General features: G+C 40.4%; 1 protein-coding gene across 1 annotated transcript; it reads left to right on the top strand.

The window, feature by feature from the left end:
• The first annotated feature begins 18,480 nt into the window (after window positions 1-18,480).
• LOC133814576 (actin-related protein 8-like) lies at window positions 18,481-26,140 on the top strand. Its single transcript, XM_062247519.1, has 9 exons — window positions 18,481-18,587; window positions 22,411-22,537; window positions 23,716-23,803; window positions 24,100-24,170; window positions 24,265-24,332; window positions 24,417-24,478; window positions 24,640-24,737; window positions 25,251-25,332; window positions 25,601-26,140. The coding sequence occupies exons 1-9, from the start codon at window positions 18,481-18,483 to the stop codon at window positions 25,765-25,767; spliced, it is 870 nt and encodes a 289-aa protein (XP_062103503.1). The 3' UTR covers window positions 25,768-26,140.
• The last annotated feature ends 238 nt before the right edge of the window (window positions 26,141-26,378 follow it).

The following is a 26,378-nucleotide window of genomic DNA, read 5'->3' as shown; positions in this document are numbered from 1 at the left end:
AAATAATGATTTTCTTTATTTTGATTGAGAAAAATATTTAGACTCTATTTATTTATGATTTTTGAATAAAATAAATAGTGGCTGAAAGTTTGTTTTAAAAAGTTAACAATTGTTATTAAATTGTCACATATGGGTTTTTACCACTTAAAAACTAAGTCTTAAATAAATTAAATCAAAATATAATTTTTCCACACTTAAAATATATTTTTCACATCATTTTTGTAACACAATAATAAAATATATTTTTCTAAAGAAACATGTTAAAATAGGTATTTTAATTAAACCCAAGCTTGTTGGTTAATTCTTGGTAAATTAATATTTATTTAATGAAAATGTCACATATTTTATTTTGAGCTAAAATAAAATAAAGTTTTGAGAAATTTAATCAACTTAGAAATTTTAAAGAAAACATGTAATATGGCCATTGATTTTCAAACAATAGAAGCAAGAAATGTAGGGTTATCGTTTTTGAAAACGTCTTTATTACGCAACGTTCCCACGTATGCATGTTACATGCAAATCAACTTTTACGTCCAAAATCATGATTATTATTCAAATATGTAATTTTTATAAAGCAATCATGTTAGCAAAATGGGTAGAACGAGCATTATTCTTTTTGGCGATAATTGCATGTTTTAGTGTAACGGTTATCATGAGTGCATGGCCCATGCACACATGAGTTGTATGGAAGGGCAAAATAGTAATTTTATGAACCTAAGAAACGTTATTTTGATTATGATATAGGCTCGTTGAAAAGATTGTGAAATTCTTAGCTTGGACCTGAGGTAAGGAAGTTAGATAGATTTTATGTTTCTATGCTATGAATGGTAAGGCTGTTTTATGAATGAACTGTTATGCAATTATGAATGCCTTAATGTGATGATATGATTGAATGTGAAATGTGAATGGATGTTAGATACATCAAACAGAATACGATGTTAGATACATCAAACAGATTTCGATGTCAGATACATCGACCGAGTTACTAAGGACATTGAGACGTGACTCCTAGGGCGGACGCGACGAGGTTATTCAAGGACCAGTGATCTCCTGTTTACCTCATAGGGTGACATGGACAACTAGCGTTCCATGCTCATCATGTATGCTGTATGTTGTGATATGATGATATGTCACATGTATGTTATGATATGTTGATATGTCACGTTTATGTTATGATATGATGATATGTCACATTTATGTTATGATATGCTGATATACTTATGTTATGATATGATGATATGTCACATTTATGTTATGATATGTTGATATGTCACATTTATGCTATGATATGTTGATATGTCACATTTATGTTATGATAAGATGAAATGTTACGATTATGTTATGATAGACCATGATGTTTTAGATGAATGTTAGTGTTTGGTTGTTTGTTGTTTTTCTTACTTGCTTACTTGCTTGTACTTCCTTACTGGGCTTTTAGCTCACCCCCTTACTTTCCTTCCAGGTAGCAAATAGGTTTTCTCTATGGCACGCGTGGTGACGTGGGGAGTTCTTCATCATGGGGTGTATGGCGTGGGGCAATCCTATGGACGATAAAACGATCAACGTAGAACGCCATTTTTATTATGTTTTGTTTTAAGAGACTTTTTCCTAAAATTATCAGTGGGACTCTGTTATTTAAATTATTTGGTTTTCTTGAACTTTGCATAAAAACCTATGTTTTATTTTAAACTTATGGCGCCAACTTGCATGAATTTAAATAAGTCCCCTGAGACTTTAGAAATGGACGGTATTCTTTTATAAGCTATGTTGTACGAATGTTTTGTAAGTACTAGTCTAGGGCGTTCTTTACACTCTTCTCTTTCTTTTGATTTTTTATTATGTGTATATATATATATATATATTTATGCTCGAGGTCCTTTGGAACCCACGCAAAAGGGGGTTCGATAGGTCTCTCTTTTGTGCACCTTGGTTGCACCTATAAGGATATATTGACCCCTTGGGTTCTAGTTATCGCAAGCGTCTTCTTTGAGACCCTTTTTGCAAGCGTCTTCTTTGAGACCCTTTTCGGAAGCGTCTACTTTGAGACCCTTTTTGATAGCGTCTAATTTTGAGACCCTTTTTGCAAGCGACTACTTTGGAGACCCTTTTTGGTGGCGTCTACTTTTGAGACCCTTTTTGCAAGCGTCTACTTTTGAGACCCTTTTTACAAGCGTCTACTTTGGAGACCCTTTTTGGTGGCGTCTACTTTTGAGACCCTTTTTACAAGCGTCTACTTTGGAGACCCTTTTTGGCGGCGTCTACTTTTGAGACCCTTTTTACAATTTTTGAGGTGATCTCCCTTTGGGTCGGGACTTTCATGGCTTGATGGTCTTCGTTCAATCTCAAACTTGGTCAGCGACCCCTCTAGCACGACGCGCCCTTCTATATGGAATCTTCAGATGTATTGGTAATAGGGCAACTGGAGGAAGATTCGCTTTCTTCAACATGGAAGTTCTTATGGCCCTCTTCCACACGTATGTACTTCTGTGCTCTCTCGAAGAAGTCACCCAAATTCGTAACTTCTCTTTTGAGCATGTTCCCCCACAACTTGCTTCCTGGACGAACTCCGGCTGTAATAGCCATCTTGTGCTTCGCATTGGTTAAACCTCCCACCTTTGTTGCTTCTATACTGAACCTATGGATGTAATCCTTCAGGCTTTCATTCTCTCCTTGTTTTATGTTAGCGAGGCTGGTAGTTGGCATGACGTAATCACACGCTGCATGGTGTTGCTGAAGAAATTCATCAAAGAATTGTTGCCATGACTCGATTGTTCCTGGCCTTAACCTCTTGAACCACTTGTACGCCACTCCTTTAAGCGTAACAACGAAGCAATGACACTTTGCCCTGTTGTTGACCCCTCTTAACCTCATCACGTTATTGAAGGAGTCTAAGTGATATTTTGGGTCTATAGTACCCTCGTACGGAGTCATGCGAGGCTCTCTAAAGCCAGTGGGCATATGCTCAGCCTGAATCTCCCTTGTGAAGGGTGAATCATGGTCGAACTCTTCGTCATCCATGTGCCCCCCAAGTGCAGTGGTGATCTTGCCTTGAGGGCTTCGCATTTTGGTGTCTGGTCCCCTCCTCTTTTTGCACAAGGAGTTTTGCGGGTTCTCGGGCTGATCCCTTGCCTTCGTTGTGTCCCTCGGGGGTACCGCGGGGGGTACGTCTCTTACTTCTGATCTCTCCCCATGGATCTCTTTTCTTAGGCCAGGGGGTGCCTCTTTTGATGGGACTTTGGCCTCGTTCTTACGACCATCACCTTCCCTCCGCCTTTGCTCCTGGGGACATTTCGTTGGCCTAGGTCCCCCCTGGTACTTTGTCTGGGGGGTTCTAATGGTGGAAAGTTGGGTTCCCCCACCGTCTATGGGGACAGTGCTTTCCCCTTTTTCATGCTCTTTCCCTTTACGCTTAGGGAGGGGTATGCTTGACTTCCCTTGCAGTAGGTCGTTTAAAACCTCCTGTAGGTTCTCTATCATGGTTTCCAGCCTTCTAGTCTTTTTATGCAACTCGTGAATCTCATCCTTGTAGAAGCGCATCCTTGAGCTGGAACTTACTGAGCGTACCCCGGGACCCTTGCCTGGCCAGTGCGTCGAGGGACCGGGGTCCTGGTGGCCTGAGCGTGGGGTCAACCAGAGCCGGTTAAGTGGATACACTAGTGGCTCTGAATGACCTCTGTCGGGCTGGATAGCTGGGGACGATGCTTCCCTCTCCTCCCCCGGGGGAAGAGGTTCTTCTGGCCCAACTCCATGCTCGGGCGGAGGGGGGTCTTTCTTGGAGGCCCTCCACTCTACTTCGTCTCAGCGAACCTCAACCTCTTGTATTTGCCGTAGGCGTTTTGAACGTCTTAGCATCTTTCTTTGTTGGAAGTGATGGAAGAACACTGGCTTGATGCTTGTTCTTCCCACAGACGGCACCAAACTGTTGACGGTGAAATCTCGTCAACGAAATTAGATCGGAAAACTCAAAGGTAAGTCAAGTGATCTTTATATAAGGACTTAGGATAAACTTTAAGGACAAGTAAAAACAGATCAACAATGGAGTGAAAAATGTATATTTCTCAATAGCCTCTGCATACAATGAATTCTCCAACCCCCTTCTCTGTGGAAGTGGAGTTCATTTTATAGTAGGCTCTAATGGCCTTGGATACATGGTGGTCCAGGGGACCAGGTGGTACACAAGTACTCTGTTAGGAGAGTGGTCTCAGGGGTAGTGGGGCTGATACTAGTACATAGCCAGGTACCATGAGGAGGTCTCCACTACTCTACCGTACGAATGTCAGAGGAGTGGTACAGGTGATAGTGTGTCGACTCTGACATTTGACTGGGAGTATGCAGGCCATGTCCCTTCTCCTAGTGTTCCCACTACCTGAATAGCATGAGTGCCACGGTCAGACGTACGGGGTCTTACAAGCCGTACCCCGTACGAGATTGTACCATCGTGACCTTTCGGAATCATACTCGGGCTTTTACGTCCAACTGCTGGGGCCTCGATAGGCCTACGTAATAGAGACCACATCGAGGTATAGGGAGTGAGGCACTTTATGTATTGAAGGGCCATGCCGCGTAGGGGCACAAGGCCGTGGGGCGCGCACATGCGAGGCCATGGCGCGGGGCCCGCGAGGCCGTGGGCGCAGGGGCGCGAGGCCGTGCTGCGCAGGGCACGCGAGGCCGTCGGGCGCGGGGCACGCGAGGCCGGGGGCGAATGGGCGCGAGGCCGTGGGCGCGGGGGTGCGAGGCCGTCGGCGCAGGGGCGCGAGGCCGTGCTGCGCAGGGCACGCGAGGCCGTCGGGCGCGGGGCACGCGAGGCCGGGGGCGAATGGGCGCGAGGCCGTGGGCGCGGGGGTGCGAGGCCGTGCCGCGCAAGGCACACAAGGTCGTGGGGCGCGCGCAGGCGAGGCCGAGGGCGCACGGGCGCGAGGCCGAGGGCGCACGGGCGTGAGGCCGTGGGCATAGGGGCGCGAGGCCGTGGGTGCGGGGGTGCGAGGCCGTGGGCGTAGGGGCGCGAGGCCGTGGGCGCGGGGGTGTGAAGCCATGCCGCGCAGGGCAAGCGAGGCCGCGGCGTGCAGGGGTGCGAGACGGGGCCCTTAAACAGTTGGTGCGATATGCCCGTATCATATCGGGCGTACCCACGAGGCGCTAATGGGAGTCTATCTCGTGCTTTTGGCCATTTTATAACTGTTGAATTTCGAGCATCCACACTGGTATATGAGAGGAACATGGCTCAAGACAAGTTGGGCCTCGCTACGCAAGGCCCTCATGCATTTTCCCTTTTGCAATGCGTGGCTTGGCCCCTTAGCCTAACAGGGCCATACTTCATGGCTCATAAGGTGATGCTTCCCTCGAGACAATCTCCCGGTTCTGCAAGACTTATGGGCCCGAGTCCAATAACATGACTAAGTGACCTTTAGACTTGTATTCCAACGATGGACTTAAAGATTTTTTCTTTTTGGTGGATTTTTGGCATCCACATCTATTTCTTTCAATGGATCACAATTGTGTATTGCATGTTTAGAAAACGAGCTTTATATTCTGCGACCTAACGAACCCCTCGCTCTTAATAATGATTTATTCAATGTAGCTAAACCTAGGACCAATAAACGTCAAAAGACTGATAACGATAATATGACGTATTTATGGCGCTTGAGACTAGGTCACATTGGCTATGATAGGATTCAAAGACTTACAAAGGATGGACCTTTGAGGGAACTCACCTTAGGTGAATTACCTATCTGTGAATCTCGTCTAGAAGGAAAACTGACCAAGCGTCCATTCTCTGCAAAGGGTGATAGGGCCAAAGAACCACTTGGTCTTGTGCATTAAGATGTTTGTGGACCTTTGAATGTACAAGCCAAGGGTGGTTTTGAGTATTTCATCACTTTCATTGACAATTACTCTAGATACTCATGTCTTTACCTAATGCATAGGAAATCAGAAACATTTTCAAAGTTTCAAGAATTCCTAGCAATGGCTTAGAACCAATTAGGTAAAACATTAAAGATCTTGCGATCTGATAGGGGTGGAGAATATTTGGATATGTAGTTCCAAGATCATTTAACTAAACTTGGGATTTTATCACAACTTACTGCCCCAAGTACTCCGCAACAAAATGGTGGAGCGGAACACCAGAACGAAACTTTATTGGAAATGGTTAGATGCATGCTTAGTTACTCAACTCTACCAACTTCGTTTTGGGGACATGCAATTGAAACCGCGAACAACATTCTCAATGTCGTGCCATCTAAATCAATCCCCAAAACACCTTTTGAACACTGGAATGGTCGTGAACCTAGTTTACGCCATTATAGAATTTGGGGGTGTCCCGCTCACGTCCTGAGGAAAAAAGGAGGGAAAGCAAGAACCGCAAACTGAAGTTTGCATGTTTGTTGGCTATCCTAAAGGTACTCGGGGTGGAATTTTCTATAGTCATTCAGAAAAGAAAGTGTTTACTTCTACAAATGCTACTTTTCTGGAAAATGACTATGTCCAGAACTTTAAACCTCACAACAAAGTAGTTTTAGAGGAGATGGTTAAAGAATTAACTCCAACCAATGTTCCATCGTCATCAACGCGAGTTGATGATGAAATTACCACTGTTCATGTCCAACCGATGCAAGTCAATTTAAATGAAGATAGTACCACTGTTCCTGATCAAACAGTCACTGAGCCTCATCGTAGTGGGAGGGTTTCTAGGAACCCAGTTCGCTATGGTTTGGATGGTGAAACCAATATGGTTGTTGGTGACATTAGTGATGATGATCTGTTGTCTTTCAAACAGGCAATGGCTAGCCCTGAAAAGGAACTATGGCTCGAAGCCATGAAGCAAGAAATGGAGTCCATGTACTCAAATTCTGTCTGGGATCTTGTGGAAGCACCTAGTGACTTTAGGGCCATTGGGTGCAAGTGGATCTCCAAGAAGAAACGAGGTGTTGATGGAAATATCGAGACTTATAAAGCTCGATTAGTGGCAAAGGGTTATACCCAAAGAGAAGGCGTGGACTATGAGGAAACTTTTAGTCCGGTAGGCATGCTCAAATCCATTCGCATCCTTCTATCCATAGCAGCCGCTCTCGACTATGAGATCTGGAAAATGGACGTAATGACAACTTTTCTTAATGGAAAGCTTGACGAATTCATTTATATGGATTAGCCATAAGGATTTAAAGTAGCTGGACAAGAAGTAAAAGTTTGCAAGTTGAATAGGTCCATCTATGGACTTAAGCAAGCTTCTCGTTCCTGGAATCTTAGGTTTGATGAATAATCAAGACCTATGGCTTTGAACAAAATATTGATGAGCCCTATGTTTACCAACTGAAGGCAAATCAAATACTGGTATTCCTGGTTCTTTATGTAGATGATATCTTACTCATTGGAAACAATGTTAAGAAATTATCATATGTGAAGAATTGGCTGAGCACTTAATTCCATATGAAGGATTTGGGTGAAGCAAGTTATGTTCTAGGTATCTAGATCATTAGGGATAGAAAGAATAGACTTTTAGCTCTATCTCAAGCAGCTTACATAGATAAAGTTCTTGAACGTTTCTCAATGACAAATTCCAAGAGAGGGCATCTACCGTCCCGCCATGGAATTCATATTTCAAAGAAGCAATCTCCCCAGACTCCTGAAGAGGAAGATGCAATGAGAAAAGTTCCTTACGCATTTTCAGTTGGAAGTCTGATGTATGCCATGTTGTGTACTAGACCAGATATCTGCTATGCAGTGGGAGTAGTGAGCAGGTATCAGTCAAACCCAGGACCAGAACATTGGATAGCAGTTAAGCATATCCTGAAGTATTTGAGACAGACTAAGGATTATATGTTAGTCTACAAGGGTAGTGTTCTGAACCCTGTAGGCTACACCAATTCAGATTTTCAGATTGATGTCGATGACAGGAAGTCTATTTCTGGAATGGTGTTTACTCTTGGGCGTGGAGCTGTGATTTGGAGAAGCATAAAGCAGTCTGCAATCTCAGATTCCACCATGGAGGCTGAGTACATAGTCGCGTCTAAAGCAGCTAAGGAAATAGTCTGGCTAAAGAAGTTCTATTCAGATCTTAGTGTTATTCTAGAAATGGATAAACCGCTTGTGTTGTTTTGTGACAATACAGGAGAGATAGCCAACTTGAAAGAACCTCGAAGTCACAAGAGGAGTAAGCATATAGAAAGGAAGTATCACATTATTCAAGAATATGTGGCCAGGGGAGATGTGAAGGTTATGAAGATTACAACTAAAGACAATCTTGCGGATCCGTTTACAAAGACACTACCAGAAGCTACATTTGATAAGCATATCAAGGAAATGAGATTAGTAGAATTAAGGCATTAGTTTCAATTAGTGCAAGTGGGAGTTTATTGGGGTTTTATGCCCTAATTAAAACCCAAATTCTTTGTAATCTCATTTTATTATCAATAAAAGAATAGAAATAATTTTTTGACTTGGTCAATCACTTTGCTCACATGTTTTATTTCCATGATTATTTGTTTAATATATAAACTTCTATTATATCCCGAGCATATAGCTAATCTTATTTATAGTGACGTAATCACAGTGGAATATAAATATGATTATATATTCAGCATAAGTTAGTCCTAAGATTAGTTAGTGCACAAGATTTACACTGACTTGCCAATCTACGATATGATCTACTTACACATTACGGTGTTATGTTCTTTCCAGAACATTAGCAAAGTAGATAAGATCGGATGTATTTGTTACATCGAGCAGGACCGATATTGATAGTTGATAAGATAAGTAAACATACCGTTATTATCTATTCTAGTCATATCATTTAGTTGACCATAGGTCAATTCAATCTCAATTCTGAGTGGTTAGTATTCTAACTGATTGTATTATTTGAGTTCTTTGACTTGTTCGTTACCAGCTTACCCTACGGACTAGCCCATACTTACATCTTGGGAACTCGGTAGTATAATTGAGTGGGAGTGTTAATCATAGATATGAACATCTATAGATTCTGATGAAGAAGTGAAATGATGGTTTACTTTTAGTTTGGTTCAAGGTGTTAAATGATAGAGATCTCATTTCAGTAATTAAATTAGTTTACTGAAATATCATTTACAAGGAACTAGGTGTTTTAAGGATAGAATACAATGAGGGATAAAAGGGTATTTTAGTCCTATCTCATTGTAGACCGTCTATAGAGGATTGAGTGAAAATTATGGTTGTAACGATGGATAATTAATAGCGTATCTATATTTGTTATAGAGTGTTCTATGAATTCAATAGTGCAATTCCGAGTCTATAGTGGAGTCACGAGGAATTAATAAGTTAGTAAATTTATTTGTTAGATTTATGATAACTTATTGGAGCTTGATTTCATAGGCCCATGGTCCCCATTGTACCTTGGATAAAATCATCTAGATAGTCTCAATTAATTGATTTAACTATCAATTAGAATTATCAAAGTTGACCAGGTCAATTTTGGATAGTTTCACAGAGTTATGTAATTTTGAGAAGAAAGGAGAAATTATGACAGATTTATTAATTAAGATAAATTGGTATCTATTATCCCCAAAATTTGAAAATGGTGACGTGGTAATAGAAGTGACAAATGGCAAGGAATGACTGAGTAATCTGGCTTAGGAGTGATCCGGTAGAGTTTTTGTTAGACTGGTGAAGATTTTTGACTGACCAGTCAGGTGTCAGGACCGACCAGTCAGGCGTCAGGACCGACCAGTCAGGTGCTTGCCCGACCAGTCAGGTGCTTGTCCGACCAGTCAGATGCTTGTTAGACTAGTCACTTGTCTTGGCCGACTAGTGAGGGTTTGGCCGACCGGTGAAGTGTTTTGGCCCTTCATTTTTCCTTCTGGGTGTGATGTGGACCGACTAAACAGATCATTGCTACGGAAGAGATCCCAATAACGGCTTCAGCTAGAATCGGTCATACCTGCGCGGGAATCTCTCATATTATCCCAAAGAATCACATATTGTTGTATTTTAGATGTTATTATTAATTAAATATTGAAAGAATAACAGAAAGATCCCAATTATGAGGGACTGCGTTTGTATGATCCTGGGCTTATAAATACAAAGCTCATGGCACCATAGAAAGGATTCAGATTCTAATTTTCCTGAGAGAGTATTTGTATCTTGAGAGAAATATTGTATTCTTTTCATCTACACTGAAGAAACTCAGTTGACTCAGGTTCATCTGATCTTGAGTGTAGATTTATAATCATAACTTTAAGTGGACTAGGCTATTACCAACACATTGGGGCTGAACCACTATAAAAATCACCAGTGTCGTTTTTCTGTTGAAGGTTTACTGTAGTTTTGACGTTTACTCGTCGTTAGCCAAAATTGTGGTCAACAGTATCTAAATTAATAAATAAGTTTAAATCAAGGTTCAAATTATAAATAATTAATTTGATAAAGGATTTAAATAATTATTTAATTAATTAAATCAATAGAAAATAATACATGCCTTGATTTTAAGTCCAATGGGCTTATAATCAAATGGGAAATTTCACGGGCCTAAAGTCCATGATAATTTCGACCTAGGGCTTTGAAATGACTATTATTTTATTGATTTTTTAATTAAATTAAATGGCCTAATTGAGTCTATAAAAGGAGTGCTTAGAGAGAAGTCACAAGTTTAGATTTCTGAGAAGACAGAGAAGTTTAATCACTAGTATTCTGATAGTTTTAGATTCTCTCTAAACACAAGTCATTTTCTAAGCCTCTTTGTTATTTTCCCTTCTTCTCTCTATATCTATCTCATGTGTTGAGAATTTCCCACACTAATCTAGGTGATTCTAAGGATACATTGGAAGACTGTGAAGAAAATAGAAGATCGATTCAGTTTCTTGATAATACTCTGCGACAAAGAGGATACAAGAGTTAGAGAAACTGAAGGAATGACTCTTTCATTTCGCTGCGTATACTGTAAGTATTCTTGTCTTTGTTTCTCTTTGAATTCAATTTTAGAAACATGTTCTAGGTTATCTCATATTAATTTGTTTAATATTAGATCTACATGAAAATAAATAAAGATCCTGTATAAAGTTTCCTAACACAGGTATATTACTTAGAATTCCTTTTAGTTTGTCTTATTATCACGCAAAACTCTTTCTTGATGTATCTACCCATTTTTTTTCTTGTATTCATGTAGAGTGATGATGCCTTTGACATCTATACCTCCGGAGGCAAACTAGCAAACTAGCCAGAAAAAACACTAGAGATGTCAGCGGTGAACCTTCGCAAAAAAGGAGGCGATCAGAGGATCCTCCAGCACCTACTCCTTCCAGAACTACTACACCTCCTCCACCTCCTCGTGTCGTGCCTTCCAACAGCCAGGTGGCTATGGCAGGAGAGTCATTGAAAAATGCCCGTCGTTCAGCCAATGATAGAATTCAAAAGCTAGCCAAACACCGTCGTAGCCAAGAAGCTTTTGTTTATTTCTCCTCACTGCCACATAACCAGATCCTTGGTCGGGGGTTAAATGAAATCCTCTGCGTAAGTTCCTAGTGTTTAGTTGTATTCGAACATGCTTTCTTTTTATAATTTATGATGACTTTATCTGTCTTTAGTTCGCAGGGTATTCTTATTGTACACAATGGTTGGCGCCACGTTGAGGATATTAATGCCAAACATGCTGAGGAGATTAAGGCATGGGAGGCTAAAGTCAAGACGACTGAAGATAAAGTTGCCAATTTGATCGAGGAGCTGAAGAAGAGCCAAGAAGATCTGGCTAAGGCTGTTGCTGCCAAGGAGAAGTTTAAGGAAGCCTCCAAAACTAACTACAAGGAAGCAACAAAGCTTCAAGAGGATCTGGAGGCAAGCATGAAGGCGGCGAACAACCTAGAAGGGCGAGTGAAGCTGCTCGAAGAGAAAAAGGCCTAAAACCTGGAGAAGTTATGAGGAGCCGCCTTCACCTGCTTTTATATGTTCTGGAAGAACAACCTAGAGGCAAACTTTGACTATCTTCCTGAGCAGGTAAAACAGGCTGAACTTGCCAAGTGCGCTGCTCGCTTAGAGGAGGAAAAAGATGCCCCAAAGTCTCCTGATATCTCCTTGGCGACGGGCATCGACGGTGTCGAGGAAGAAGCCGGTCCTTCATTTGATCAACAACCTCAAGAAGACCCCCCTTCAGCTGCACAGTAAATATTTTTGTTTATGTAATTAAAACAGCCAGACAGATTGTTTGTGGTGTTAAGACAATTTTCTTCCTAAGTCAGTTTTATTTACCTTTTAATATTTTTAATTACATCCGAGCAACAATTGTTTGTGTTGTAAAGACATATTATTTTGATATTATAACAGTTGCACATTACTATTGCTATTATAACATCTGCTCGTATGACCGAACTTAGCATAACACTTTATTATGATTTCACAAAATTAACTAAAAATTATGAAAAAATTACTCTAAGTGTCGTAGTATGCTTTCCCTTATTTTGCTCACGTGTTTACATATGTTTATGATATGCTCTGCTCACTTAGTATCTTATGTGCCCCCCAAGTGATCGAGGAGTTTAAGGTTCTCAGTCACTTGCCATGATCAATACTTGTTTAAACATTATTGCTCACGTACTTATAAATAATCAATGATAATATAGCAAAACAACACACGTAGTGAGCAAATACTTGTAATAAATACAATAATTGGCAAGAATAATTGGTTGCGCACAGTTCCTTTTATTTCTCTTAAAAATGGACAAAATTTGTGTCTGTACGAGTTATAAAAAACTGATCTTACACTTATAAGCGACCAGCCATCTAACTGGCCAGTCCTTGTTCAAAAACTTGTAAAAGGTAAAATTAATACAAGTCAAATATTTAAAAATAAATGTTCATTGATAGTACTTGCGTAGGTATTCCCCATTCCAACAGCGAGGAACAAGCTCTCCATTTAAGCGAGCAAGTTTGTATGTGCCTGGTTGACGAATTTCTTCAATCTGAGACGGACCTTCCCAGTTTGGTCTGAGTACTCCAGCAGCCTGATCGCAAGTGTTGATAAAAACTCTTCTAAGTACCAAATCTCCCACGTCAAACTTTCTTTCCTGTACTTTAGAGTTAAAATATCGAACAACCTTTTGTTGGTAAGCTGCAACTCGTAATTGGGCCTTCTCATGCCTTTCGTTGAACAAGTCCAAAGTCTCCATTAATAACTGGTTATTCGTATTCTGGTTGTTTTTCATCCTTCTATGTGATGGTGGATCTAACTCAATTGTTCGGTGAAATGTTCTATACAACCAAAGCACTTCTGGCAATTGTTCTGGCCATGCTCCCTTTGCTTCTTCGAGTATTTTCTTCTGTGTGTCCTTCAGATTTTTGTTCAAAGCTTCAAGGTATCCGTTGGCTTGTGGATGTGCGACTGATGAAAAGCTCTTCCTTATACCATGCCGCTTGCAAAAATCGGTGAGTAGGTCACTGTCAAATTGTGTGCCATTATCTGATACAATCTTTTTTGGCAAACCATATCGGCATACAATGTTTTTGACAATGAAATCCAGTACTTTATTGGTCGTGATTGTTGCGAGTGGTTCAGCTTCAGCCCACTTAGTAAAGTAGTCGACAACAACTACTGCATACTTGACATTCCCTTTTCTCATGGGCAAAGATTCGATCAGATTAATTCCCCAAACTGCAAATGGGCATGGGCTTTGCATCTGTTTAAGCTCATTTGGGGCTGCTCGAGGTATCTTGGAGAATCGTTGGCAGTTACCATTTTCTTAATGAATTCCATAGAATCCTCGATCATCATAGGCAAGAAATACGCTTGTCGGAGAATCTTCTTCGACAAACTTCGCCTCTCAGCATGATCTCCATAGAATCCATCATGTTCTTCTTACATCAATTCCTTAGCCTTTTCCTTGGAGATACATCTCAATAAAGGCATAGAATATCCTCGTCTATATAAGATTCCATCAAGTAGGATAAATCAAGCTGATTGCCTTTGAAGTTTCCTTGCCTTATTCCTATTTGTAGGTAACAATCCTTGTCCAAGATGTTGTATGATGGGAGTCATCCATGTGTCGAACACTTGTATTACTAGGGAGGATTCTTCTACTTGAATGCTAGGTGATGATAAATGTTCGACCGGTACTATGCTTAAAGTGTCGGCTATCTTTGGCGCTAGCTAACTTGGCTAAGGCATCGACGTTTGAGTTCTCGTCGCGAGGTACTTGTTGAATGGTATACTTCTTGAAGTGTGCTAGTAAGTCCTTCGCTTTGTTAAGATATGCAACCATCTTAAGACCCCTAGCCTGATATTCTCCAATAATCTGATTAATAACTAGTTGGGAGTCATTATATATTTCTAGTGACTTTATGTTCATATCCTTGGCTAGTCTCAAACTTGCAAGCAGGGCCTCGTACTCAGCTTCATTGTTGGAGGCTATAAAGTTGAACCTAATTGCACAGTGAAACTGATGTCCCTTGGGGGTAATTAAAATCAACCCTGCCCCCGAGATGTGCTCATTAGATGACCCATCTACGAATAGTCTCCAGGTGGGTGTTTGGTCTTGATCATTTGTCTCTATAATTGGCTCGTTGGCAGGGAGTTTGGTAAATTCAGCCATGAAATCCACCAAGGCTTGTCCCTTTATGGATGCTTGAGGTGCATAGGAAATTTCAAACTTCCCTAGCTCTACTGCCCATTTTAGTAATCGACCAGCGGCTTCTGGTTTCTGCAGGACTTGCCGTAATGGTTGGTTGGTAAAAACTTCTATGGGATGAGCTTGAAAGTAGGGTCGCAGTTTTCTGGATGCCAATATCAAGAAGTAAGCCAATTTCTCTATAGCTGGATATCGTAATTTGGCTCCCACTAGCCTTTTACTTAGGTAATATACTGCCTTTTGAATATTGTTTTCCTCCCTGATCAAAACGGCATTGGTAGCATACTCTGTTATGGCTAAGTATATGTACAAAGTCTCTCCTTCGACCAACTTGGACAGAATGGGTGGTTGCGACACATGGGCTTTGAGTGCCTGAAAAGCCTGTTCACATTCTTCTGTCCATTCAAACTTTTTGTTTTCTCTGAGTAGATTAAAAAATGAGACGCACTTGTCCGTAGACTTAGATATGAATCTACTCAGAGTTGCAATTCTTTCAGTCAAGCTTTGCACATCTTTGACTTTGGCTGGTGACTGCATCTCGATCCATGCTTGAATCTTTTTGGGATTAGCTTCGATTCCTTGTGAGTTTACTATGAATCCCCAAAAATTTCCTGATCCAACACCAAAGGAACACTTTAGAGGATTAAGCTTCATCTAATATTTGTTCAAGATGTTGAAGCATTCCTATAGGTCCTTGATGTGTTCACCAGCCTTTTTTGACTTGACCAACATATCATCGACGTAAATCTCCATGTTATTGCCAATTATTTCTTTGAACATGTGGTTTACTAGTCCCTGGTAAGTCGCACCAGCGTTTTTCAAACCGAAGGGAATTACTTTGTAGCAGTAAAGTCCTGTATCTGTTCGAAAGCTAGTGTGGTCGTTATCAGCGATCAGCTGGTCAATTCTTGAAAGTGGGAAAAAATCCTTTGGGCAGGCTTTATTAAGATCTGTGAAATCCATGCACGTCCTCTACTTAGCATTTGATTTGGGAACTAGTACTGGATTAGAGACACAAGATGCATAAAATGCTACCCTGATGAATTCATTTTCCTTCAGCTTCTCGACTTCTTCCTTTAAGGCTTTAGATCTGTCTTTGTTGAGCAGCCTTCTTTTTTGTTGCACTGGTGGATGATTTTTGTCTATATTCAAGACATGGCTAATCACTGTTGGGTCTACCCAACCATATCTTTATGCGACCAGGCAAAGACTTCCTAGTGCCTCCTCAAGAACTCCACCATTTCTTTCTTTATCGTTGTCTCTAAGTTTCTACTGAATTTCACAACTCTGGTCGAATCTTTTTCTTCTAGTTGGACCTCCTCGAGGTCCTCCACAAGCCCAATGTTTTCTTCATAATCCCTAAAGTAAGAATCTAAGTTCCTATCCTCACTTTGGGCAACGCCCTATTTGGTGACTTGTTCACTTGATTGAGCTTGTGATTCATTTACCACCAGCAACCTTTTCTCTGCTATGCTCCCCGGTCCACCTCTTCTCGCCTTCGTGATCGAGGAGTTGTAACACTCTCTGGCCTCTCGCTGATTTCCCAATACGCACCCAACACCTCCATCGGTTGCAAATTTCATGGCCAGATGCCAAACCGAAGTTACTGCTCGTAGATCGATGAGTATGGGTCTTCCGATCACACCATTGTATGTGTATGGACAATCAACTACTATATAAGTAGCGAAAAATGTCCTGTTCACTTGTGCACCTCCTGTTGTGACTAGGAGTCTGATCGACCCTGTTTGTGCTAGCCATTCACCAGAAAAATCATAGATGGTTTAGTTGCATGGTTCTAAATCTTGCACTGATAATTTCATTCTTTCCAGTGAAGATTTGTATAAAATGTTGACCAAGCTTCCTGTATCTACCAACACTCATTTCACCATCATGTTGGCGATCTAAACATCTACGACCAGAGAATCTGAGTGGGGGAATCGGACATGCTGTGTGTCCAGCTCGGAGAAAGTTAGTAATTCTTCCTTTGTTCGAGCTTTTTTGGGAGTTCACTCCTCAATGTTTAGCATTTTGATGTCCTGATCGTGACGTAGGGTTCTGGCATATCTTTCCCTTGCCTTACCACCGTCACTAGATATATGTGGTCCCTCGTAGATAGTTAGCAATGTACCAGCAACAAGAGCTGGTTACAGAGGAGGCGAGCGTTAGTGCACATGTGCCTACTCACTGCCTCCGTGAGTCTCCTGCTGGGAGTTTCCCCTACTCGTCCATATCTCCTCAGATGCCCTTTTCGAATAAGGACTCGATCCCATCCTTAAGCTGGTTGCACTCATTGGTATCATGGCCATAGTCGTGAAAACAACAAAACTTAGTTGTGTCCCTTTTGGATATGTCCTTTCTGATCGGGGCTGGTCGCCTACAGGGAACTGTGGTATGACTGGTCTGATACACTTCGGCTCAGCTATCGACCAGGGCGGTGTAATTGGTGAACCTCGGCCCGTATCTATTCTGTTTAGGGCGCTTGTTATCAGATGTTGTTGGTTCAGAATTTTCCCTTTTCCTCCATTCTTATTGTTTCCTTTGTCGTTGTCGTTGGGTTTACCAGACCCACTGGTGGCTTTGGTCGAGTCTTCCTTCTTACCCTGGTCAGCCCTTGGAGACTTCCATTCATTGGCTATAGCCTCCTCCAGCTTAACATACTTGTCTGTTCGATACAAAAAATCTTGAGTGCTCTTGACTCCATTTTTCTACAAGCTACTCCAGAGGGGAGATTGGCGTTGCACTCCAGCCATGATAGCCATCATCTTTCCCTCATCTCCAATAGTTTTGGCCTGAGCAATGGCTTGCATGAACCACTGTATATACTCCTTAAGAGTTTCTCCTTCCTTATGTCGAATGTCGACCAACTAATTAGCCTTTGTAGGATGTATCCAACCAACATAAAACTGTTCGTAAAACTCCTTCACAAACATCTCCCATGAAATTATGATGGCCGGTGGAAATTTACAGTACCACTTCTGAGCAGAGTCAGACAAAGTGGTAGGAAAAATCCTACACCGTGCATCTTTGAACACCTTCTGGATGTCCATTTGTATCTCAAATTTATTTACGTGAGATACCAGATCTTCTCTTCCAGTGAAGTTGCGCAAAACTAACATTTTGAATTTGCTTGGAATTTCTGCCACAACAATTCTGTTGACGAATGGGGTTCCCTTTCTTCGATCATACTCTATGTGGGACATTTTATTCCTAACCAGCTGTTGCACGGCTTGATTCAGGGTATCTATCTGAGCCTGAACAACATCTAGTATTGTAGGAACAGCTGGAGCCAGGGTGAAATACTCGTCATGTCTTTCCCTTCGATAATTGAGTACATCTCTCAGATCTTCATCCCTACGTCTCTGCTCGCTTGCACCTATTCGGTCAAAGATGTTGGGTTGTCTAGGCTGCCCCCCAGTGTTTTGACTTGTTGGTCGGTTATCCATTGGGGGAGGATTTTGCTATTTGTCTCTTTCCTCCTGCTGCCGACCATTGTTCCTCCTACCGGAGTCTGCCTCATTGTTGTCATGGCGATCTCTAAATTGTGACCTGTGAGTGTGCGACCTTTTGTACGCATTATTCCCATCTCTTCTTCCTGGTCCATCCAGGTAAACAGGTGGGGGTCTGTGCTGGTTGTTGGGTCCCCTAACATTACATTGTCATGGGGGGTCCCGGACTGCAGAGCCTGAGTCCACTTGCCTCCTGCTCCTTGAGGGACGTTGTCCCCTGCCAGGAGGAGTTTTTTCTCTAGATGTTTGGCACCTAGGGCGCCTAGGATGCTGCTCGTCCCTATTCTGTCTGTGCTGCTGAGTGTTATCCCGACCAGCATGAGGGGGTAGCTGTTGCTCGTTATTTCTGTCAAGATTATGGGTTTTCCTTTCCTACTAAGTAGTCGGAGGTTGTTATGGTCTTTGTGGACTCCTTGGGTGTGGTGGATTTTGATGACACTAGGGGTGATTTGATTGCGGATTTTGATGAGGGTGAGAGTTTGGTGGCTGATCTGGCTGAGAGGTTGGTGCAGGCTGTCCTCAGGCCAACTGAATAGCTACCTCTAAAGCTGTTGTGGCATCTCTCTGTCGACGATCCATGTCAGCCTACCGTTCATTCAGTTCTTGGCGCTGCCGATCAATCTCCATTTGCTGCATCACCATAGTTTCAGCCACATTCTCTTGGTTAGATTTCAGAGTGGCTAACTCCTCTTGCAACACTATCAAAGTTGTTCGCAAGGTTTCAACATCCATCTCTTCCTCTTCCAATTCCACTTGTGGCTTGTCCTCCGCTACACCTTGTGGAGGAGGTGGATTTGGCACACTTTCAAATGTCTACCCAGTTTGATCCGCTCTCCTGGAATTCTTTGCCATTGTTTATCTTGAAGTTCTTGAGTTTTACTATCAATGAAAGCACCAAAATGTTGACCCTTGATTTGTTCAATGACATGGAGTCACCAAAAATGATAAGAATTAACAAACTCAATGCAAGAACTAAACGACACAAAGATTTTATAGTGGTTCAGCCCCAGAGATTGGTAATAACCTATGTCCACTTGGTGATTTTATTGATGTAAACTCTAAAACTTGCGATCAGTGAACTAGGGTTCACTAAGTTTCACAAGCTTCAAAGTGGAATACAAATCGTGTATAAAATCACTTGTTCTCTCTTAATACAAATTATTCTGTCCCTTTAAATGAATCCCACAAGTCCTATTTATAGGCTCTAGGATGTACATATGGGCCTATGGGCCATGTTCAATTTTTGTTACAAGCATATTTGAATAATATCAGAAATAATGATAAAGTCTCTAAGAGAACTTTATTGAATGTAGCTATCATAGAATATTACCTACTTACCATTTAGCCGCAGAATGTCAAAGCATTGCAAGAGTAGGCATTAAGCATATCCTGGTCCTAATGACCCAAACAAAACTAGTGTAATCTACTACTACAAGCACACACTAGTATATTCATGTTGTAGCCAAGAAAGAGAAAGGCTAATTTACTTGGAGTCCTTAGCTCCTAGCTGGATCTTTAACACCGCTATTCGTTTTCCCTTTTTGCGATTATTGTAATTAATACAATGTTCTCGGATTAAACTATGGCAAACTCATATAGCTAATATTCTATGATAGCTACATTCAATAAAGTTCTCTTAGAGACTCTATACTAACATATCTCTCATACACTTTACAGTGTATAAGACCAGATTACGCTTTAAATCAATTTATGGTTTCTTGAGAAAATCATCCTTACCGCAACATGCTCTCTGTGCTGTGCATTTTAATATTCCATTTCTAGAAGACTCTCTCAATCATATTACTCGTATTTTGGTTACTTATAAAAGGAGTTTTAAACGACTCTTAATCTTAGAAAACCATCCACTTTCTACTAAAGTATGGAGTTTACTGTTTTCCATTCTTTACCCAAAAATACCGCATTTTGACCTTTTACAATTTATTATCTGTTAACGATAACACTTTTCGATTTATGGTTTTATAAAACCTAACTCCCATTTTTACCATATTTTAATCCATAACCTAGGATCTCTATTACGTCATTTTCGAAAAGAAAGGGAAATTAGACCACGTGTTTAGAAAATGGTAAAAATGAATTCTCAATAATATTAAACTAATTTGGGATTTGTTAGATATCCAAAACTTTAACTATTTTTTAAAACAACTTCATTTCCAATTCCGAACCTAACTTTTTCACTATTTATTTTAACGTGATAAAAATCCCGCTTTTAATCTCATAATCAATGTTGGGTTCTCTAACCACAACCCTTTAAAATCCCGTTCATGTATTATGCATCCTAATGATGGGAACTAGGAAAAAGCTCATGTAAAAAATTCAATTTAGGTTAGGAGAACTAACCTCCCAAAACACATTTTTTGTTAAGGTTTGAAATTACTATTTTCTCCTGTTTTTAGGTAACTTAGAAAAATTGCTACTCTTTAACCGTGACATATTTTAATCTAAATTTTTTACCAGGGCCTTAATACCTATCTTAAAAAATTTGGGAAGGCAAAACCCATTAAACCAATTAAAGAAATCTGGACAGTGCCTGTTGCCCAGGAGTTTTTCTCAAATTTTTAGGGTTCTTGGAAAAATTATTTCTCTTACACCATAGCCCAATTTTTTCTAAAATTTTACCAGGGTATTTAATCGTATATACTTTAGTTTCTCTAAAAATTTAATTTTTAGGATAAGGTAACCGATTAAAAAATGTAAGGCAATCTGTGCTGGGTTTGCTACCTTGAAATTTCGTTTTCAGATTGTTAGGGCAAACTTTGAGAAACCATTACTCTTTAATATTTTGCATTTTCCTCTAAAAAATTTATGTGACCTTATACATATCTAAACTAACATTTTACCAAATTTCATGGCTTTTGGATCAGTAAAATGTGTTCAATATTCAAAACAATCTAGGCAGTACATGCTGCCCAGAAATTTTCCAGATTGCATCAAGATGCCAAAAAGTTCATAGCTTAGGTTTGAAAACACTTTTTTTTTTCATTTTTCAAAAGCCTTAACTCAAGTAATAATTTAGAACTATGCAACCATACAAATAATTTCCACAAACAGAGGTAGTAGGATACGATCGGACCTGTTGGAAGTCAGACCACGAAAACTTGGCAGCATGCATTTTTACACATTCTAGCAAAATAACCATAACTAGCAAAACCCTAGCCACATGCATGCATGAAAATCAACAAATAAACCAAGCTAACATTCAATCATAAAATAAACTCCAAAAACTAACAAAACAACCTATACAACCAGATCTATATCAATAACAAAAAATATTCAAGAACCAACCACAAATCTACCTTTGATGGTTCTAGCTTGGAGATAAGGTTCCCTTAGCCTCTCAAACTTCCTCCTTGTGTTCTATACACTCAAACTGAGCCCCAAGGTTCCACATGCAGATTTTTTTTTAAATTGATGTTAGGGTAGAAGATGGAGTTGAGTGGAAAATTACCAAAACTCTAAAATCTTTACCTTTGATCTCACTAAAACATCAACAAGCTTCAAATCTTTGAGATCCTCCTAGAACCACCACTCTTGAACCCTAGAATATAAGATCCATGTCATGCATAGCCATTAGAATCACATGCATGCCTAGTAAAAGCCTTTAGGATTTTGGGTTTGAAAGAAAAAGAGAAGGAAAGAATGCACTAGGTTCGAAACTTACACTCACTACAACAATATTTAGTATATATTACATTAAAGAATAGCATATATTTAGAAGTGCTATTATTAAGTGGGGGATTAAAAACACACGGATCTGAATAAGACATATTTTGGCGCCATATGACTAAAACTCAGGCGCCAAAATGAATTTCTGCCAAATTCCCTTTCTCTCAGCCTTTCTCTAAGTTACCCTTTCTCTCAGCCTCCATCTCTCACTCACGAAGACTCACTCCGCCCTCTCCGCCCTCATGAAGACTCACTCCGCCCTCACGAAGTCTCTCCGCCCTCACCGCCCTCACGAAGTCTCTCTGCCCTCAACTCATCTCTGCCTCACGAAGACTCGCTCCAGAGTGGAGCTCTTTCTCTACCTCACGAAGTCACGCTCTAGAGTGGAGCTTCTCTGCCTCATGAGTTCTCTGCCTCACGCCCACTATCTCAGGTTCATTTCTCTCATCCCTGATAATACAAATTGTTGGCTGAATGTTGTAGATTGATATGATAAAAAACCCATCTTTTATAGAAACTAGATTGATATGCAATTTTAGATATTGTTATGTTCAATGCTCAAGAGAAACAGCTATGAAGATTATAAGTCAAGAGATAAAAAAGATGTAGAGATCGAGTCATTTGAACTTGCAGTCTTGCAGGTCCCGTAGCTTGCTCTTGCAGGTCAGCCCTCTCTTTGTACCAAGTTCTCCTTTGCTCTATCAATGGAGGAGCCTCTTCTGTTCTGAGAAATACCTCAAACCCACCAGCTGTTTCACTGATTCTCAGGTACACAAATTAGGCACTGTTATCCCCATTTCCTGGAAGGGCTTTGGGTCTTCACCCTGGCCCACAGTCAGGGGACCGACTCGGCATTTGGGCCTGGCCCAGGAACTCCAGATTGGGCCTGTTTGGAAGGGTCCGGGACGTCCCTCCAGGTTCACCTTCAGCTTGGACTGTCCCGGCGATATCCGGAGTGCCCGGAACGTCGCGGCCTACGCCTCCATGTCTCGGAGCCTGGAATGGTCCGGACCCGAGGTGAATGTAGCGGGCCAAAGGTAAACGGACCTAGATCGCCTCCTCCCCAGTTGAAGGGCCAGGCGCCCAGGATCCTGAAACCGCCTCAGTTCGCGTGGGCATTGTCCCCCCACTTTTCGCCTGCAGAAAAGGCCGCATTGGGATTGTCCACTGATGTGTCAGGAGTGCGCAGCCAAGTACCCTGACCGGTCTTGTCTCCTGAATCAGCCTCGTGACTCGAAGTGATCAGAGCCAAAGTGCCGTTTTGTCGGGCGAAGGCTTGTGTCTCAGGTCAACTAATTGGGCCTCAGTTGGTTTGAATTTTGTGCATTGTATATCTTTTTGTATTGGGCCTCCACTAGAAAGGCCCTTGTAGACATTCCTCTGATGGGCCTGGGTCGGATCCGGCCCAGACCCGATGTTCCCCTCAGCTTATAAGTATAAGCTGTAGAACAACATGAAAATGGGGAGAGAGGAAAAAAGAAGGCAGAAACTCTGTTCAGATATAGTTAGAAAACTCCATTGTAAAAGCTTCTTCTAGCTCTAATATACGGACTCGTGGACTAAGGCTAGTTAATGCCCCAACCACGTAAAAACCTCGTGTCGATCTTCCATTTTCATTATCATTACTAATACATACCATTCAATAATATAGTTGCCGAAAATCTCGGTTAACAGGCACCTTTACTGTTTTCATGTTTCTTTTGCTTAATTAACTTCTTTTATGTTTTTTTTTACTTTGTTCACATTTTTCTTTGGTGTTGTAAATCTTGTATATGATAGAATACAGTCTTACTTGAATGGAAAAAGAAAATTGCACTCTTGTAAATGAATCAGGTGGTCTCAGAATTTAGTAGCGTGTCGTACTTGCTTTGCTATATGATGACTGATCATATGATGGTATTCTTAAATTAGGTTTTTCTTGTTTGACCTTTTTAAATCTGGTCTAGATGAAAAATGGTCTCTTTTCATTTCCAGATCCTAATAAAATATTAAGATGTGATCGAACAATTCAGTCTTTTGCTAAAACAGGGGAAGGTTTATGCTTAAAGTATGTATTAAATCTGTGTTGGTACATGCACCTCATAAATGTATACATGATATTCTAGTGTAAGGCACGTGTGCACGGATTCTTGGTTTCCTTTAAGTCTGATATCTACAACTAATCAATAATATTAATGACCACATAATGCCAACAAATGTATACATAAATAATAACCAGGCAATTAAAATATAACTATATGCTCCTTGTGGTGTTATTATATAGGAAGGAACACTAGTCAATACCCATTTCTTGTTTTCTATTATTATGTTCTTCTCTGTCCTTTGACCAGGTGGCTCTGGCTATTGCAAATACGATTGGAGAAAGTATGCTGCTCCATCTGTGCGCTCTGCTACTTTCTTGGTCACCTTTTAACTACCAGCTTCAAAGTTTCATCATTCATTCATTCATTAACCACAACTGTGTGTAATCCCAATTGTCACTTTCTCATATGCAGGAATTTGGTAACATTGAGTCTCCAATGTATACCAGACTTAGACCGTTTTTTTCCACTATTTATAGCAGGTAGCTCCTCTCTTTTTCTTTGCTTTGGCTTTCATGAAATGAGCTTCTTTACTCACATATGTATATTTGATATGTCTTTTACAGGATGCAGGTAAGAGCACCATCACAGCCAGTGGTTGTGTCTATACCAATATTGCATTATGATGGTCAATTTCTATATATTCATTGCCTTTTCTGTAATTTAGATAGTTCAATTTTTTTGAAGTTTGGTCGTGTAATTCCTTAGTGAGACACTTGAGAATTGTGTGTTTTTCTTGTTTGAGACACTTTCTGTCCTTATGATGTGGTTTCTGTCTTTTTATTGCAGATACTGAATCTGCAAAAGCATCAAGACGTCAACTCAAGGAAGCTATGTATACAACACTATTTAACATGAATGTTCCTGCTGTTTGTGCAATTAATCAGGTAAATTTCGCTAAGCCTTAACTTGCCGCTGATGTTTAATATTCTAAAATATTTAATACTAAAAGAAATAAGAGTAATTTTTTATTTTTTTAAAACTAGGATTCCGCTAACAATTGCTATGTAGGTATCCAAGAGAAACTTAAACCTCATACCTTGTGATATAGCAAGCCATATGCCTTATCATTTGAGCTACCCCTCTTTGGTAAAGAATTAAGATTAGTTTGTTTCATGTAAAAATGACATTTACCATCGGATATAGATTTCGAGGCCTTGATCCAATTTTCATTCTTCATTTTCCTTTTGTAAAGCAAGCTTCTGTGACTTGAGTGGTTGACAATCCTGAACAGGCACCAAATTTACTTATTAACACTATAAGCTGAGATGCTTTATGTACTTATGCTTGTTTATGAGTAATTTGGACCTTTTGCTTTTGGCTTAAAATGTTCGATTGATTCTTTGATAGATGTTTTTTATTTGTAAGATCTTATCCATTTTCTGTTTTTGAAAATGTAGGCAACTTTAGCTTTGTATGCTGCTAGAAGAACTTCAGGAATTGTTGTAAATATTGGGTTTCAAGTCACATCAGTTGTTCCAAGTAAGGAGTGATAGTTTCTCTTTTATCTTTTATATGCTTTATGCTTCCTTAAACTATCAACAAGGTTTCATTTACCTATGATATATACTGATTAGCCCTGCAGTATAAGTTACAGTTTTCACTTTCCATGCAGCCTTGCTGCTTTTATTCTTCTTTTTTCATTTTCATTCTATGGATTTTCTAGTGCTTTCTTTTATATCCTATCTTGGTTGCATTCAATGTTTGGGGATCTGAAATATACTATTTTCTTTTCTTTTTTGGCTTCTAGTTTTACATGGTAAAGTAATGCACAAAGTGGGTGTGGAGGTTGTGGGACTAGGAGCACTAAAACTTACCGGGTTTCTTAAGGAGTTGATGCAGCAGAACAATATTAGTTTTGAATCGCTGTACACCGTTCGCACTTTGAAAAAGGTACAAGTCTTGCTTGTTTCTTGAGTGCAGAATATTGTTGTTGAATATTTATCCTCGTTTTTCCTGACTGTAGTTATTCTGTTTTAATACTATCAGCTTTGCACCCTTAAAGAAAATATTTTGCTCATGGTACATTATACTACTAATACCATTAGTATCCTGTGTTTTAGTGGAATGTTTCAATTTTGTTTTCTACTGCTCTTCTCTCTCATTTTTGTAAGGAGACCTTGCTGAAGCTGAGTTCTATTTATGACCTTATTTCTATACAGAATCTCTGTTATGTTGCCTATGATTATGAGGCTGAGCTACTCAAAGATACACGAGCATCATCTGACGCAGCAGGAGAAGGTCAGTTCACTCTTTCAAAAGAGCGGTTTCAAACAGGAGAAATCTTATTCCAGCCATGAATGGCAGGAGTGTAAGTTCTGGAACTTATAATATTTATTGCTTCACGAGCACTGTCAGGAAAGTTCTAACTGTGTGGATGCATGTGAGTGTGTGTGTGTGCTGCAAGGATATTAAAACTTCTACCATATAATTCATCGAAAAAGATGTCTAGAAATGCTTTATGTCTTGATTCTAGGCGTTAAAAATGTGACGAGAATACAGTTCTTCTAAGAGAATATAATTGAGAC

The sequence above is a fragment of the Humulus lupulus genome, chromosome 2, assembly GCF_963169125.1.
Source record: "Humulus lupulus chromosome 2, drHumLupu1.1, whole genome shotgun sequence".
Classification (NCBI taxonomy): Eukaryota; Viridiplantae; Streptophyta; class Magnoliopsida; order Rosales; family Cannabaceae; genus Humulus; species Humulus lupulus.
The sequence above is the reverse complement of the archived record's forward strand: the minus strand, read 5'-3'. Positions and strand labels throughout refer to the sequence as shown.